This window comes from Vipera ursinii, assembly GCF_947247035.1.
Source record: "Vipera ursinii genome assembly, chromosome: 3".
In the NCBI taxonomy this organism is placed as follows: domain Eukaryota; kingdom Metazoa; phylum Chordata; class Lepidosauria; order Squamata; family Viperidae; genus Vipera; species Vipera ursinii.
In genome coordinates this window covers 52,013,992-52,032,829 of record NC_139516.1, presented here as the reverse complement: position 1 = coordinate 52,032,829, position 18,838 = coordinate 52,013,992, and the positions used below count along the sequence as shown (strand labels likewise).

Below are 18,838 nucleotides of genomic sequence, written 5' to 3'. Positions count from 1 at the left end.
AGGCCATTCTCTTAAGGGACTTTTAATTCTGAATTTTAATGATGAAACAGGCTGTCAGGTTTAGTACCACCTTATTTTGATTTGGTTTTATTGTGAAAGGTTTGTGGATGTTGTGATATTTTATGGAATTTGATACTGCATAACTCCTCAGAATTTTGGGATTATATAAATAATTGCAACAAGCAAGTACACAAGGCTGCTTCAAAGCTATTCCTGAAGTTCTTTCAGCAATTGCCAGAATAACCAGTGAGATGAAATGTCTGCTGCTTCCCTCCACTAGCAAACTCAGGAGAAATGTATTCTGGGCATGTAAATGCACATTTATAATGCTCTGGGAGAGACTTGAAGCAACCATGCTGAGCCTTTGAGTAGCCATGGCTCCTTTGTGGCTTCAATATGTAGTTCTACTTCAAATAATTTGCTCAGGGCTTCTCTAAACTGATTTTTCTAGATGCTTTCTCATATCAAGTGGGCTGGTCTATGATCAAGGTTTTTGTATCCTTCAACTGATCATCCCATTCAAGCAGCGAGTCCTGAGTGAATTGGATCAACATGATGACTTTTGGAAAAGTGAATGAAAAATGCACTGACTCTAGAGAAGCAATGGTAATTCCCTAGGACAGGGGTCAGCAACCTGAAACAATGAAAGAGCCACTCGGAACCGGTTCCCTCACAAAAGGAAAAACTGGGAGCCGCAAAAAATGTGTGCACATGCGCGTACATGCGCGCATGCGCAGAACAGGGTTTCACTGAAGAGTGGAGCCAAGGCGAGATATGCACCTACCCTGCATATTTGAATTGATTGGTTGAACTTTTTTAGTCCCACTTTTTTTGGGGGGGGACTGCACATGGCAGAGGACTGGGAGCCGCAAGAGATGGCTGAAAGAGCCACATGCGGCTCCGGAGCTGCAGGTTGCAGACCTGTGCCCTAGGACAACAAGGAGACAGCACACAGGAATCTGGCTCAGAAACAATAACTGTGAGAAGGATCTTGGAGTCCTAGTGGACGATGACTTAAATCTGAGCCAGCAGTGTGCAGCAGCAGCCAAAAAAGCTAAGACAATCCTTGGTTGTATAAACAGAGGCATAGACTCAAAATCACGTGAAGTATTAGTACCGCTTTATAAAACCTTAGTAAGACTACTCCTGGAATACTACATCCAGTTTTGGTTACCAGATTACAAAAAAAGATGTCGAGGCTTTGGAAAAAGTGCAAAAAAGAGCAACTAAGATGATTAAAGGCCTGGAGACAGAAACATATGAAGAACGATTGCAGGAATTGGGTATGGCTAGAGAAAAGAAGGACTGGGGTGACATGATAGCAGTATTCCAGTATTTGAGGGGCTGCCACAAAGTAGAGGGTGTCAACCTATTTTCCAAAGCACTAGAAGGCAAGACAAAAAAACAATGGATGGAAACTTATCAAGGAGAGAAGCAACCTGGAATTAAGGAGAAATTTCCTAGCAGTGAGAACAATTAACCAGTGGAACAGCTTGCCTCCAGAAGTTGTGGATGCTTAAAAGACTGGACAGCCACCTGTCTGAAATGGTATAGGGTCTTCTACTTGAGCAGACGATTGGATTAGAAGACCTCCAAGGTCCCTTCCAGCTCTATTCTGATTGATTCTGATTGAACTATAGGGCACAGGAGGACTTCCCTTTTGCTCCTTCCCCTCCCCCAGATTAGTATCACTCCCTCCATTCTGCTCCCGCCCACCAGCCATCAATGCCATTGTATTCCCTTGGGCAGCCTTTTCAGGCCCTTGCTTATTAACTGAAGCAGGCTGTGACAATTGCACCAGCTGTTCACCTTTTCTTGCCCTCTGTCAGCATCCTCCTATTTAGCGATTGGCTTCTTGGACTCAGTCATGCTGGGACCACCACAGCTCTCTCTCTCTCCACTCCCCCCCCCACCACCACGCTTCTGTGTTTAGAGCACTATGAATACTAATAGCTGGGGATACCCAACAGCTTACAGGAACCAAACGTTCTGAGGCAGCCATCATGACAATGACTTCACAATCAAAAGCTTCTTTTAGTTCTTGAATGTTTCATGGAAAGCACCTTCCTCTTCCCCTGGCAGCAAGATCTCCAACTACAGATAATGACATGTTACCCAGGGGATACCAGTGGGAAAATTGGCATAAAATGAGCAGAATGCTTCAGAGATCCCAAGACGATTGCTGTGCTATTTCAACACTAGGCCTGGTGCAGTTCAGCACAAAAAAAAAATCTTACCTTGTTATAATAGTGCAGGTGGACAGTGTGCCACTGTCCATCGCTCACACCTCCTGGGATGAATGGGGCAACTGTGCTTGTGGTTTCTCCTGAAGGAAAGATGAAACACCGCTCAGGTTTTAAAAATAAAATCTGAGGAGAAAAAGAATAATTTCCCCATCGTTTTACAAAGATTCTGAGAAGCAGTGAGGGCACCAGAGTTATAGCATGCTGAGCGAAGGAGGTAAAGAATATTGCTAAAGATTTAGGAAAAAATAAGGTACGGAAAGTAAAACCTAAGGTGGAGTGTTTATAAACCAAAATAAATTGACAGATATACTGGAGAGCAATCATACCTGCTGAGAAAGTAAGCTGAACTTGTTCTTGAACGATTTCCAATGCAACAAAATCATGCCGTTCATTGAAACGCCCATTGTAGAGGAGAAGACCATCCCGTTCCTTAGTGGCAAACCTGCCCCAAAAGAAGAGAAAGTTGAGCCTCGTTCCAAGCACCCCAATGCCCATTGCAAGATGTTCATAAGAACTAAGGTGACTTGTATGGATGTGAATTTTTGTCTGGGCCGAAATTTTGCAGCTTCTAATGCCTTATGAAATCAAAAGATGAAATGAAAAGAATTTAGAAAACCCCCAGAATGGATTCCCACACAAACCGATAGAAATTGTATCCTGAACTGTTATTGCTGGATCCCATATACTTACAAACAGTTTTCCTCTGAAAACATGCACAAAAAGAGAGAGTTCATATACAAGATTCATAAATACACACAATTTACCATGTAGAAATTTTGGGGACATCCTGCCTCTGAACAGAGGAACTGTTGGTTGCTAAGGGCCATGGTTTACCTAAGGAAGCTAGCTAGATTTAACAAAGGCATTCCTTTGTGATTAGACACGTAGGTCCCTCATACAAAGGAGTGCCCAAAAGGCTGGCTCAGCTGTGACTCATCCTGGAACTCCCCCCCTCCCCCCCACACACTCTCCACCTCAACCCTCCATTCGTTCACATTGGTTGCACTGTGTGGCTGTATATAAATAACGCATAAGAGTGAAGAAAGGGACAACGATAAACACGAAATAACAATTTCTCCAATGTCAGTGGGAAGCTCTTCAAGGTCTGGAAGCCATCAGCGATCAGCCATTTGAAAAGGTTAATGCTCTGCTGGGAATATTATGAGAATTTGATTACTACTCCCAAAATCAAGACTATAGAGTCACATGTTGTTACATAACAACAAGAAGTATCAAGTTTCAGTCATAGTCTTTAAGGGAAATTCTGAGATAGCCCAGGATATTTATAGTCGTGAGGAAGAGGCCAGAAAGCACGGCATCCAGGCCAAGTTCAAGAACCAGGACAAGAAGAGTAAAATTTCTGTTAAGTCAAGCAAGAAACCGGGGTAACAGAAATAGGGATTGGTGGGCAAATTGATCCAATAATATCCAGAGAATGCTATAGTTGTTTTGGAAGAAAATTACATGCTCAAAACTTGGGGAAAAGTGCTCTGTATAAATTAAAAGGTTTTGCTAGCTACTGATTAAAGCTCTGGCCAAAAAATAATAATCTAGAAACTGGGTTTTGCTTCATGTATCACAACTTAACTTGTAGCCTCACACCTTCTTCTATTCCTTATTTCATTAGATGGCTAGGAGGAGAAAATACATTGATGGGTTGCTTCAGGAAATACAATGGGATGTTCAGTTGATTTACAGTACGCTACTGCTTCTGGGTGATCTATAGTGAAACTTCCACTTTGTTAATGTAGCAGTCAGGTTTTTTTGACAACATCAGCAAACACAAAATTCCAAAATATATATTTAGACAAAAGATTCAGGTACTCATTAACTCCCATGTAATTATGAAATCAACCTCTACCAATCTATTTCAACTTCGAGCTTGCTAGAATGCCATTTTTAGGTGCCTCTTTACTGCGTTACTGGTGGTGGAAGATTATTTTATTATTATTATTATTATTATTATTATTATTATTATTATTATTATTATTATTTTGCAAAAGATCATGTTCGCTTTAATGTAACTGATGGGTCTCCAGAGCAAATTCAGCTGATCATCAGGCACTCAAAGGTTGCTTACTATGATTTAGTCTAAAGAAATGGAAATGGAAAACCACTATAGTTAGAATGATCTTTTCTTTAATTAACTGCACACTGACATATTAATTGTCTATAGTCAGAATACTGGGTGTCTTTTTGTTGTTGTTGCTTTCTACAATCTTCTGGTAGAACAAAGAGCACCCATTTACTAGTTTCAATCCTTATAGCTTCCTGGCACCAGATCAAAAATGTAATCTGGTAGAAAAAGGAATTAAAAGATCCCAACAAATAAGCTTAGAGGTGTCAAATTATTCCGTCTTCTCTCTTCTGATAAATATAATGAGAATTATATCATTCATTATTTCATGTAGGCTTTCATCAGAGTATGTTTACTGCTACTCATTCCTAAAATGTACCATTTCTAATTGCAAATGGGAAAACAACACATGAATGCTTCGCAATATAACAACCGGAATTACCTATGTATAAGTTGGAGAGCTATATAAATTTGTTTAATAAAAAAATAAATATAAAACTTATAAAAATAAAAAGTATTCTCTTAATTTGTTATGATGGAATCTAGTCTTCTCCCGATGTGCTATTATTCTCATTCTCACCTTCTGTATTTATTGGCAACTGTATATAGGCTGATTTATCCAAAAAAGATTAAAACAGCATCCATACAAGTCAGTTAATATGTTTTGCATTTTAGCTGTCAGTGACACCGTTTCATACTTGTAGAAATACACTATTTCTGAGCATAGAAGCCTTTAAAGGTTCCCAATGATTTTAAAAACATAGTTGTTAAGTAATAATGAATTTTTAAAATGAGCAGCAACTCAGAAAAGTCAGAAAACACAAACTATACAAATTACGTGTCTTCATTAATTTCTACCACTTTGAATTCCACTGTACCTACTTTACACACTTCATGATCGGTACTCATACCTTGAGAAAGATGCACAATGTTCTCTGTATAAAACTACACATCCACACCTTCATTTAAGATATTAGCTATTTGCTACTGGCTCTGAATTTTTCATTTGCCCTGCACAACCTTGTGAAGCAGGAAAGGTGCGCCTACTAATGAAATTTAGAACCCCACTCCTAAATTGCCATTCAGAAAATTGAAGGTGGTCAATTAATATCTTGACTGGCATAGGGTACCGAGAGTTGCTGCTGGTTAGCTAAAGCAACCTGTAAATATTTTAAAAACATATTATATGTTGTGATTCAGGGTCAGCCTGTGGGTTCGGCAGTTGGGTCGGACGACTCAGAGGAGGAGGAGGGGGGTGTTGAAGAGCTTGCTGATGATGGCCTTGAGGCTCCGCAGAGCCCTCAGCCAGGCCCCTCCCACCTGGTCACGACGGAGACCCAGCTGTGTGAGCCTGACAGCGTGGATGAAGATGACCCACAGCTGGCCCTGTTCAAGGACGCCCGACGCAGGAGGCAGTCAATCAGGAGTAAACAGAGGAAGGCAATGGGGCACCTCGGAAGGAGGCAGAGAGAAGCCACGCCCTGAACTGTATAAAAGGGGAATGCGTGGGAGGGCTGGTTTGCTGAAGGCAACTGCTTGAAAAGCTCCTGTTTCTTGGTTCGTGTCTTGTTCTGTTTGTTTTTGTATTCATAAATTTGGCAGGCTTAATTCCAGCCTCTTGCCTTCTTGTAAAAGGGGTTGTCCCTGCCTTTTCTGCAGGGCCGGTAGCAGGCTGGTACAGAACATTATAATTGGACACAGCCAACAGCCAACTACCAATTCTGCATGGCTGCAAGTTTTTCTTTTATTAATTGCTACTTCAAATACACACTTGTCTATTCTTTAACAACAACATGTTTATTCCCCAACATTCATACTTAGAGTCAAAGGAGCAGAAGCACCTTCTGTTCTTATACCTGCAAATAAACTTGTGCTCTTAAGTATCTCACTGGAATACGTGAAATTACACCTGCTCAGCATATTATATTTTATTAAGGTTGCTAAAGGGTATTTAGTTCTGATCTAACAAATGAAGGATAGAGACATTTTAAAAGATTTATAAGGTTGGTAAAGGGGAAAAATGTGTACTTCATAACTGGTCAACTAATAGTAAAACTTTTTAAAAATCTAATTCCCTAGGTGAATTACTATACAGGTAGTCCTCAACCTACGACCACAACTGAGCCCAAAATTTCTGTTGTTAAGGCAGACATTTGTTAAGTGAGTTTTATCCCATTTACAAACTTTCCTGCCACAGTTGTTAGGTGAATGAATGCAGTCGTTAAGTTAGTGACTCAGTTGTTAAGTGAATCTGACTTTGCTTGTCAGAAGGTCGCAAAAGGCGATCACATGACCCCGGGACACTGCAACCGTCATAAATATGAGTCAGTTGCCAAGCATTCTTAATTTTGATCACATGGGGATGCATCATAAGTGTGAAAAACTGTGAAAAGTCACTTTTCCAGTGCCTTTCTAACTTTGAACCGTCACTAAACGAACTGTTGTAAATCGAGGACGATCTATATGCAAGAATAGAAAGTTTCTCAAATCAGGCATCAACTATTCTTGTTTTTGCCTCTTACCACAATCTATTTTGCAACGGTATCTGAAATAAACGCAGAGCCCCATGCAAGAGGCTCTTCTAGATTAGCAAGTGGCTGAATTATTGGAGCAACCCTGTCTGCAGCAGGTGGGAAATGATAATCCACAGAAACAGTGAATGGTGAGCCTGCCAGGGCTGAAAAATACAGTTCCCATCTGAGCAAAGCAGATCTTCCTTTCCCTTGTGACCACACACAGAATTGCTCTCCTGGGTAGATTCATTTTAGACTGTCAGCACTTGGCAGTTTCCCCCCATTACCCCCCCACACCCACCCACCCACCCACACTCCACACACAGTCCCAGAGGAAAAAGTGTGTGACAAATATACAGAGCAGAACTGGAGATCACTGACCCTTTGCTGGGGACAAAAAGGCTTTGGCTGGCTGGCTTCTTTGTGCTAGGCTAACAAAAAGGATGGAATTGGAATAATTATGGGTGGTAAGGCCAGGAAATGGGGAAGGCTCCATAATCTCATCAGAGGAACTCAAGCAAATAACAACCTTACAACAAATAGAGTACTTATATGCCCATTTACACTGAAAGGACAAAATGAGAAGTGAAATACATAAATCCCAAAAATTTTGCTAGGCTTTACTCTAGTAAAAGTTCCTTTCTCATTTGTTCAGAGATGGACCTATACAAGTGCAACACTATCAGTGCTTACTTATATAACTTCCTGCTGTGGGTAAGACTCGGAGATTCCCCTGACACATATTGTACGTCCATATTCAAGTCTTTTTAATTTGTCTGACATAACTTTTCAAATCTCAGCATGAGAAAAAAACATGCATAAGATGAAACAGAAGTTTGTATCAAAACTTTTAAGACTACAATTTTAAACACGTTTAAGAGGGGACGGTCCATCTGGAAACAGTGGGACTTTTTTTTTAACTTGTAGAGCTTATTTTTAAGGAAAATGAGTATAATATCCAAGGAAATGTTATAGTCATATAGTGCATCTAATTTGGCCTCAAAAAGGGGGATTTTTTTTCAAAACTTTACCTTTTGCAAATGCTTAGCTCTGTAACATTATATTTGAAGAACTGGTTAATTATTTATACTTTTCTAATTATATTTTCTGTTTTTAAAATCTTTTTTCTTAGGGCTTCATATTTTTTAAAAAAAAAACTTTGGGAATGAAATAAGATTTTTTTTAAAAAACAGGGATAGTTACAAAGGTTACCCTGCTGGCTCATAGTCCAGAATGTCAGAAAAATTTAAGGAAGGACAAAATAATGTAAATATAAATGTAAGGCCATATTGGACTTCTCTTTTTCCTAAGCCAAGTACTTACGTGAGAACAATGGTGAAATGGAAGCGTTGGCGCAGCCCCTTAAAAGTAAGGAAGGAGTGGCCTGGGAAACTGCGGGTACTCATCTGGCAGTACGGCTTCTCATAGTCTCCAGAAAGGCAGTCACACTTGAAACCACCCACCAGCAGGTTGACACAGGTGCCACTGTTCTTGCAGACACCAGGGGTACAGCGGCCCAAGCGTGAATTCACTTCACAATTCTCTCCTGTAGCAGAAGGAAAGAATATTTAATTTAATTTAATTTATTAATATTTCTATACCGCCCTTCTCCTGAAGGACTCAGGGCGGTGTACAGGGCAAGAATAAAACACAGAGTTACAAAAATTAAAAGGTAATTAAATACATGCCCATAAAAACAGTTGATACATAATAAAAACCCCAATAAAATGATAGTAAAAACCCCACCAATCCCCCCTCAGGCCAGGCCGGCTTGTTCGAACAGGTATGTTTTCAGATCGCGGCGAAAGGAGCGAAGATCGGGCGCTGTCCGGAGCTCAACCGGTAATTGGTTCCATAGCTCCGGGGCGCCCACAGAGAAAGATCTCCCCCTGGGGGCCACCAATCTACATTCTCTGACCGGTGGCACCCTGAGGAGGCCCTCTCTGTGGGAACGCATAGGGCGGAGGGAAGTTGACGACATACATATTCTCTACCTGCCTTCTCCATATTTCTCAAAATTAGTTAACATTCAAAGCTACTCCAAGCCCAATTGAATTTCTTCCCACAAATGCATTTGAAGCAAAGCATTTGGATTCGGTGGTATAATTATATATACTATTAGTAGCATTTATACCATTTATAGGCTACATCACTCGTGACTCTGAGTGGATTACAAATTAAAAATAAAAAACACAAAACACAAAAGGAAATCATGAGAGGCTCTCAAAACAACATACAGTATGACCACACATGCACACATCATCACACATACACACATCCTTCATCATCAGAGTGGGAGCCATCTGGATCTCTGAATGAGTATCATTCCAGAAGGCAGCCACACTTTCTGAATCCCACATGACAATACTGCTTAATCAATAGGACATGGAGCAGTCCCACTCTCCCTGAATGCACAGTCTAGGCAGAAACAACCACAGATAAGTGGTCCGTCAAAAAAAAGAAGGCTTTGAATTATCCCCAGAAGCCAACCGGTAACCAGTGCAGCTCAGAGAAGACTGATCATACAAAAATAATGAAGCATGCCCAATACTGTCCAGGTTGTTGCATTTTGAACCAGTGATGCATTGGGTACACCTGTGCAAAAATCCACTTGGCCACAGCTACCACCTGTTCTTTGAGCAGAAGCTGTGAGTTCCAGTATAACCAAGTTGCACACCAGTCTTGAGTGGCAAAATGGAATCCCATCCAAGATCAATAATGAAAAATCCTCAGACCTAGATGACTCAAATATTTGCAGCTACTCAATCTTGTCAAAATTGAACCTGCATCTGTTCCTCCTCATCCAGACATGCAGAGCCTCTAGACACTGGAATGTGATTTCAATGGCATTGCTTAGTCAATCTGGAACTGAGATGTATTATTGGATGTCATCATTGTTATGATAATACGTGACCCAAAGATCATCCCATGGTTTCATGTACATGTTAAACAGATGGGGGTAAGAGTGGTAGCCCACAAGTAAAAGGCTGTAGGCTTCATCTCTCCTTCATGTTAAGATCTGGAACCAGCCACAAAGAAAAAAGAAACACAACCACCACCACCCCAAAAAAAACAACCCTTGCAGCCAGTGCAGAAGAACATCATGATTAAAATTATTAAAGACATGAAGGAGCACAAGGAAAGATACAGTACTCTCATCCTGGTTCACCACAGGTCATCAAAAAGCACATCCAATATTGTCTCCATAATGCGATCCAGCCTCAAACTCAACTGAAATGGGTTCAGATAATCCATCTTCTCAATTCTGATCGTTCATATTTGTGATAATCCATCTTGCAATTCTGATCGTTCATATTTGTGAGACTACAGAAATTGTTTTAATATAATTTAAGGTTCTGACTGTTTTTTGTAATTGCTCTACATAAGCAGAAAAACTAAAAATATATGAACGCTCATACACTCCCATGATATTAAGCAATGGCCCTTTTTAAAATGATGTCCAACTTCTTAAGATAACTTAACATAACTCTGAAAATTAGCAATGGAATATCAATTTCCACTTGATTCTCAGTTACCAGTTTTAGGCAAATAGTGGCTGGGATTTCCCACGAATTAGGGCAGAAAATATTTGGCACAGATAAACAGTCAAATAATCAGAGTTATCATTTTAGCACTAGAACACAAGAGCAATCTCAGAAAATCTCTGGTCATATCATATAAACCGTTTGCATGTTGGTGAAAGCTGAATTAAAACTTGATTAGAAAGCCTAGCCTCAACAAGTCTGATTCTCCAGAGTTTACTCTTCAATTTGCTTTAGTGAAAAATGTCATTAACCAAAAGATTTAATGTGGCAAATATCTTTGATATATTCTATCAATATACATACAGCTGCTTTTGTTAATAATGGAAACTGCTTAACAATGGGATGTCTTCAACAAAATTATGTTCGCTTCCAAAGCATGTGTTATAAACAAGGAAATCTGTTCCTTGTATTATTAGCAATCTCAAGGAGTGATTTCAGACAGATTTATGTGAATATTTTTATTACTTTAACTCTATCTGTTGTTCATTTCTCAATTTCCAGATAATGTAGAAAAGCTGAATTTACCAGGACTAGCCTTTGATGGATACAAATAAACTAAGCTGATAATTTAATGCCACTTTTTCTCAAAAATTGTATACTGAATTCTCTTGTATTGGAAACAAAGAAGACCCAAGTTCTGATTTAAAACATTTGCATTCGTTTGTTATAAATTTCAAGTGACCAAAACTGCAATTCACCTAACCTAAATAGTTGAAACCCAGACATGTTTTTGTCCCCACCAGCTTTCTGTTTTACACCCTTCCTTTCAACCTTGTTTTCAGATTTCCTTGTTTATTTTTCATTACCTTCAAAGGTTTCTTCTGAATCCTAATCAGATTACCAACCTTAGCTTCCCTCCTCTCTCATTTCTGTTTTAATTACTGGGTTCAGACAACAACAGTTTCATTAAGATACATCGGAAGCTAACTAGCTTAGCCACATGACCTATTTTACACAAACATTCCTCTATGCTCCAGAATCCAGACTTTTAACTATCATTATTCCCAACCAAGGGAGCCTAGAGTGTTATAGTCCATGGGGCTGTGAAGAATTGGGTACAGTTTAGTGATTGAACATCAATGACAACAACATTCCCAACCAGTATAGTCAAGAGCCTTGGTGGAGCAGTGGGCTAATGCCTCCTTAAGTAACACCAGCTGCCTGCAATTAGTGCAGGTTCGAGTCCCACCAGGCTCAAGGTTGACTCAGCCTTCCATCCTTCCGAGGTAGGTAAAATGAGGACCCAGATTGTTGGGGGCAATTAAGCTGACTTTGTAATAATGCCGCTTGGGGTGTGTGTGAAAGCCCTAATAAGCAGGCATATGAAGGCTACTGCTAAGCTTGTATATGTATATGTATATGTATATGTATATGTATATGTATATGTATATGTATATGTATATGTATATGTATGTATGTATGTGTATGTATATATATTAGGGACAGATCCTGATATGCTCAAGATATGTGAGGAGATGTAGCTATATATATATATATATATATATATATATATATATATATATATATATATATATATATATATATATATATATATATATATATAGCTACATCTCCTCACATATCTTGAGCATATCAGGATCTGTCCCTAATCTGTTCTTTCAGGTTTTCCAATGATAACTAGGGCTATCCATCTTGCAACTGATCTTTTTTTTTCTACTCTTTCCTGCCACCTTCTTACCTTAGAGCCTTTTCCTGGAATCTAGATCTTCATATAACACGACTGAAGTAGGATAATTTGAGCCTAATCATTTGTTCTTCAATGCTTATCTCATAAAGCAATATAAAATTGGCTATTTTGATCTCAGGGACATATTTGCATAGGATCCTGCAGAGTTATATACTTTAGATTGCACCTACACATTTATACTTGGCAGTAGTTGTGAGTGCTCCAACTTTGGAGATTTTAAAGAAGAGATTGGACCATTTGTCTGAAATGGTATAGGGTTTTCTGCATGAGCAATGGGTTGGACTAGAAGACCTCCAAGGTCCCTTCCAACTCTGTTATTCTGTTTTTGCAAACAAGTATGCACAATAGGGCTGTGTAATGTTTCAAATGTGATTCAGAAGAAGTGCTTTGGAATGTATGAAAGTGTTAATGTAGAATAATTGCCCAATTTATTAGAGCCATTGGAGGGAGACTTCCACAGCAGCCATTTGATCTTAGAAACAGTTGTGGGTGCTTTAATCATTCTCAGAGAGTTTGTTTATACGCCTTCACATTCTGAAACACTTTTTCTGAATCATTCTCAAATAATTGTATAATAGCAATAGCAACAACAGTTAGACTTAATAATAGCAATAGCAATAGGACGTAGAACCGTCATAGTGCTTTTACAGCTCTTTCTAAACAGTTTACAGAGTCAGCATTGTGGGAAGAATCCAGAAAAAGAAATATTTTGGGAAATATTAAAAAGGCAGAATATATTTCTCCAAAGGAATAATGGAGAAGATCTTTAAAAGGCAGAAACCTCTCCCTCTCCCCAGCCAAAAAACTCAGCAGAAACCAGCTTTTAGAAATGCAGACCTAATAATCCATTCAGGAAAGTTGAGGCCAGGAAGCTAGAAGCTATGAGATTAGGAAGACAAAGACCTCTAAAATCTACATACCCCATCCAAACTCTAAAAGACATGACCTTTGGGGACATAATAGGATTAACCCACCAATACCAAAAGGGAACACTCAGACTCAGGTCAAAGTACATAACACAGGAAATACAAAGCCTCAAACAGGAACAGGAAACAACCTCAACCAGAAGGTATAAAAACCCACCACTCCCAGCAACATATGGTCAGCTGCTCCAGAGCCTCATGTCTTGTGGGTCTGCTTTTCAATAAACTCCAACCTTCTTTCTAAAGCAGTCTCCATTTTGTTTATTCCCAGCTTGGACTGGATCCTGATGAAGATTTTTCTTTCAACAGCATATTGCCTCCAACAATCTGGCTCCTCATTTTACCGATCTCGGAAGGATGGAAGGCTGAGTCAACCCTGAGCCAGTCAGGATTGAACTCCTGGCAGTCAGCAGAATTAGCCTGCAATACTGCATTCTAACCACTGCACCACCACAGCTCATAACCGTAATAATCAGAGACGCTGAACTTTGAATATCTTTTATTAATGAATTGAACTGAATACTTTATTTGACCATGTGTGATTAGACACACAAGGAATTTGTCTGTGGTACAAAAGCACTCAGTGTACTTGCAAGACAACAGAGAAAATAATAATAGTAGTAAATACCATTTGCCTGCAAGCAAGACCTGGCGGGACCATAAAATAGAGAAAGTAATAGAAAATGAAGAAGCTAAAGTGCTCTGGGACTTTAGAATTCAAACAGATGGGCATCTGCCACATAACACACCAGATTTAACAACTATCAATAAAAAAGACAAAAAAAATCTGGATAGTGGATATGCCAGTACCTGGAGATAGCAGAATAGAAGAGAAGGAACTTGAAAAGAGAAGAAAATACAACTAGAGATAGAACAACTTTGGCAAAACAAAGCAAAGGTAGATTGCCAGGTGCCTTGGGAGCAATCCCAAAATAAGTGGAGCACCACTTGAACACCCTCGGCATTGACAAATTCACCATCAGTCAATTGCAAAAGGCAGCTTTACTCAGAATAACTTACATCCTGTAACAATATCTCTAACACCATAAATCATCAACATCTGCCACTCCCAGGTCTTTGGGAAGGACTTGATAGGTGGATAAAAATGACAAATCCAGATGACTGAACATCTGGCTGATTGTGCAATGGACCATAATAATAATACCAAATAAAAGGAAGAAGTAAAGAAGATAATAAATACTATTACTAATAATAATACTAAGCCACAATTTATAAATTGATATACATACACATTAGACAGAACTGTGAGAATTAGGTGTTTAGCAGAGTGATGTTATGTTCTAGAATATATTTATCATCTGTGGAAATTTCTAGAATTTGTTCATATGGAAATGTCCCTGGGCCTCCAGAAAAAATTATGAAACTTCCTTGAAGTATAATTTGAACTGGAAAGAAGCCTTAAAGGGAGTTTCAAGAAGCTGATCTAAAGATGTTTGGATATGGGAAGCAATAATTTGATCTGCTGCAGACACACCATTTTGCTGCTGGACTATACAACCCTGTCTGGTTTGTGAGGTAATTTAATAGAAACTTATTTCTATGTTATCCTGAAGTCACTTAGGAAACTGCAGGACAGGTTCAAATTTCTCCTTGGGGAAAAATGGGGCTGCTATAACTATACATAATAACAGGAATTTATGCTGAGGCCATATTACAAAGTGTAATGATCCCTCTGGCCATATTCTGTATCTGACATATGCAGAAATAGGATAGGGAAGGGAGGGATTGGATAGTTGTTATAAAATGGCTTACTGAATTTGTAGCTCAATCTGGCCTACTTTCTTGACCTTTAACCTCAATATAACCTTTTGACCGTAATAAATATGAAATGTATTTTATCAGAAATATATAGAATTTTTCCTGCAATGTTGATCCCATTTTTCACACCCAAGGTAGAAATGTTAGTAATGCATTGTGAAAGGCATCACAAATTAATGTTGAAAAGTTCACCTTCACAAATGGCCCAACTTTGATTTAGGATTAATTTCTGAAGCACCAACTAAAATAAATTGTAAATAAATGTATTACATTTAATAAATGTAAGCTACCTGAGAAATTTCTGAGCTTTTTTCTTTGGTTGTATTCAGCAAACCAAAGCATTTAAGAGGCCTTGGACATAGGGTTAAATGATACCTCATTATCTGTACACATGCCATAATTATGTTCTTAAGTGAGAAGCAGCTGTTTGCTTTAATAACATAATGTTAGCTAGCAGGCTTATGCCAAAAGCATGCTTCTTACTCTGTAATAAGACCTAAAGTAGATGAGACACATGAAATGCATTTTTGCATGTCTCATATATAATAACGCAAATAATTTGATATATGTGAAAAGTGTATTACAAAACAGAAGATAGAGAAGAAAGAGAAAGAGACAAAAGAAATGGCAGAGGGATCCAATCTAGAGCAAAATTCCAGTGAGTAATATTCTACAGTAGTAAAATTACTAGACTAGGATCAAGAGAGCCAGATTCAAATTTAGCTACAGCCATGAAACTCCCTGACTGAGACAGTCAGTATTTTTTTTAGCACAAATTATATCATGGGATAGTTGTGGAGGGAGAAATGGAGAAGAAGATGATATGTTATATATCATATATATAATATATGATACAATGGAAATACAAAAGTAAATAGTGGAAAAGATGGGGAAGGGAAAAGGGAATAGAGAAGTGAGGTAAGGGAGAGAGAAAAAATGAGGGGAAGTCATTGACATCCGACTTCCTTTGGTCCAATAGAGTATCAACCTTCAGTTCTTGAAGGAAAGGTAAGATCAAAATCTGTCCAATTAAAAAAAAATCCTTGCTCCAAGTCAAAGTTGGAACTTTGGACGACTCTATGGAACTTGGAACTTACCACGGAACCTATATTTCTATCCCCTCTTCTCTTTCAGAGTAAGAAGACCACCACAAAGGAATAAGGAAAGAACTAGTGTGGCACAGAGATTTCAGGTGTTGGGCCAGGAGATTTTGGTCCACCCTCAACCATGGAAGCCAGTCAGACCCTTGGTAGAAACTACTTCACAGACTTGTTGTGGGGGTAAAGAGGTGATATAAACTCATACCAAATAAAAATACTAAAAAGTACTATACTAAGAAATAGTAAACCAAAGAAATTAAAGGCATGAGTTGAGAAAAGGAAACGTTGCTAAAGCAACTGTATTCCAACTTCATTCACAATACTTTTTCATACCTTTCTGCAAACTATTCTTCTTCCCACCATGTTCATTTGCAATGTTGTACACTGCCTAAACTCCTCATCTCTCATTTTTTCAGAATTTCATCATCTAACTTTATTCTCAATCATTCCCCTCTTTTCAACCCATTCCTATATTTGTTTTTTTTGTATTTAGTTTTCTTTCATTCACTGTATACAAACAAAACACCTCAACATACTTTTCCCTGCTGGTCATTCTTTTTGCATTCAGTCCACAAATCATGAGCCTATCTCTTCTTGTTTACCATACACACTTAAGTTCCCCTTCCCTTCAATTCTAATATAAGGTAAAGGTAAAGGTTCTCTAGGGGCCGGTGCTCATCTCCATTTCAAAGCCGAAGAGCCAGTGCTTGTCCGAGGACATCTCTGTGGCCATGTGGCCGGCATGACTAGACGCCAAAGGCGCACGGAACGCTGTTACCTTCCCACCATAGTGGTCCCTATTTTTTCTACTTGCATTTTTACGTGCTTTCGAACTGCTAGGTTGGCAGAAGCTGGGACGAATAACAGGCGCTCACTCTGTTATGCGGCACCCGGGATTCAACCCACCAATCTGCCGACCTTCTGATCGACAAGCTCAGCGTCCTAACCCACTGAGCCACCGCATCCCTTTCAATTCTAATATAAAAGCATTCTTTTCCCTGACATACTCAAATCTCATTTACATGTAACAAATTGGGGGAAAGGACTTTTACACACAGCCCTTTTCACCTCTTTGACAAACATTCATTACTCACAACAGATTACATACAGTATGACCCTTATACTGTTCTAACAGCATTTACCCATATTGAATTTTTTCCATCCATTTTCCCATCTTTAGTAAACACAATACCAAGATTCAGTTCATCTACTTGCTCTAATTTTCACTGTTTATATTTAATATGTACACTAATCGTTCACTCCTTTTCCTTGCCAAGTGCAACTACATTGCTCTTTGATACATTAATTTTCAGATCTAATATTCACCACAAATCATTCGGGTTCTCAGTCAACAAAAAAGCATTATTTTAATAAAAAAAATACATGTGCAGTTCTCAACCAATAATTTACTAATGTAACTACAGGCATAGGATAAATTTTGCTTAATTACTTTGCTATATGCATGGATTATTGATATTAATTGATGATGATTAATAATTAATAATTCATTATATTTATAAGACCCCCAACTAAAAAAGACTCAAGATGGCATGCAAAGCTAAAAATATTATAAGAACATAAAACCAAGTAGAGTTTGGGGAAGATAAACAAAAATGTCAACCATCCATCATTAATTATCATCAAAATAGATTCCATTGTACATTCTGTTCATAATCAAAACTACGCTATCACTTTCCTATAGGTATTAATCAATTACATTCCATTAAATCAGACAATCTTTATTAGGGTCTGTACTACCCTTCCTGTTTCCCCTCATTTTAACACATTTAGCCACATGTCTATTTTTCTTTCATTTCATTTATATGCTTCTTATCATTTATTTATTTATTTGATTTGTATACCGCCCTTCTCCCTACTCCAAATCTCCGTCTTCTACACACTGTGATCACTTCCAGATGGGCCCATAGATTATCTGTGCCACTGATCATTTCTTTGTTCAAGCAAAACATAATGTTTTAATAAGCTGGACTAAGTGCAGACTAAGTTATCAACCCTAACTATACTCTAACACATGCAATGTTTCCTATGAACAGTATGAACAGTACAGATCAGTTTTGTACATTGTGGCCAGTATGCCACGTGCAATTTTATCCCAGGTATGTTCATGCAAGCTAGAGTCTCTAACATAGAGGGTATCTTACAAGTCAAGATACTGTTGCCCAAATCCAAATCAACTTGGAGATATATTCAATAGATTAACAGACTCAAATATCATGGAATATCTTCTAAGATGATGAATAACCTAAAAGATGTTTCTTTACATTATGTTTCATGGAAGCCTAGCATGTTTCATAAAACACAGTTCCATGATCGACTAAAGGGGGAAAATATCATTTGAAGACAGCCAATTTTCCATCATTAGAGATTGCCTCTTGATCATCAGCTTTGGGATTTATTTATTTGTTTGTTTGTTTGTTTACTTACTTACTTACTTACTTACTTACTTACTTACTTACTTACTCATAGGTTTTTCTAATCTAAGGGATGTTCCCAAGAAATTTGTAAGATGGTGCTTGGTAGTCATGGCAATGTAACACAATTTTGATTGCTGTACGTTCTGGAGACAAACTCTGCGGAATGTCGATCAAGAAAAATAGCTACAGAAAGTGTGGGGATTTGTAAAGATTCAGCTCCCCATGACATTTTAACACCTGTATGCCCACTAAATTCATGATTTAAAATATGTCTGCGTCTTCTTCTCTTTCACATGCTCCTTCTTTCTGCCTCTTTCCATTATCTAATCTGTTCTCCATCCAGTTCCTCTCCATTACTCCAGCTTGTTGTTCATTCCATTATATGTATCGCAAATCCCTGCCATGCATACACATCTGTGTGTGTGCCCACACATATACACACACACATCTTCATCAAGATTTTTTTAATAGATTTATTGCCAGTCTCTTTTTGATTCTTTACCCTAGTGACC

General features: G+C 38.5%; 1 protein-coding gene across 1 annotated transcript in view; it reads right to left on the bottom strand.

The window, feature by feature from the left end:
• Positions 1–18,838, bottom strand: part of CELSR2 (cadherin EGF LAG seven-pass G-type receptor 2) — a gene marked incomplete at both ends in the record, with an annotated part of 96,402 nt that overhangs the window by 41,001 nt on the left and 36,563 nt on the right. The window contains 3 exons of the mRNA XM_083357791.1: positions 2,238–2,326; positions 2,573–2,688; positions 8,160–8,382. Coding sequence (XP_083213917.1) covers positions 2,238–2,326; positions 2,573–2,688; positions 8,160–8,382 — 428 coding nt within the window. The remainder of the gene's footprint in view (positions 1–2,237; positions 2,327–2,572; positions 2,689–8,159; positions 8,383–18,838) is intronic.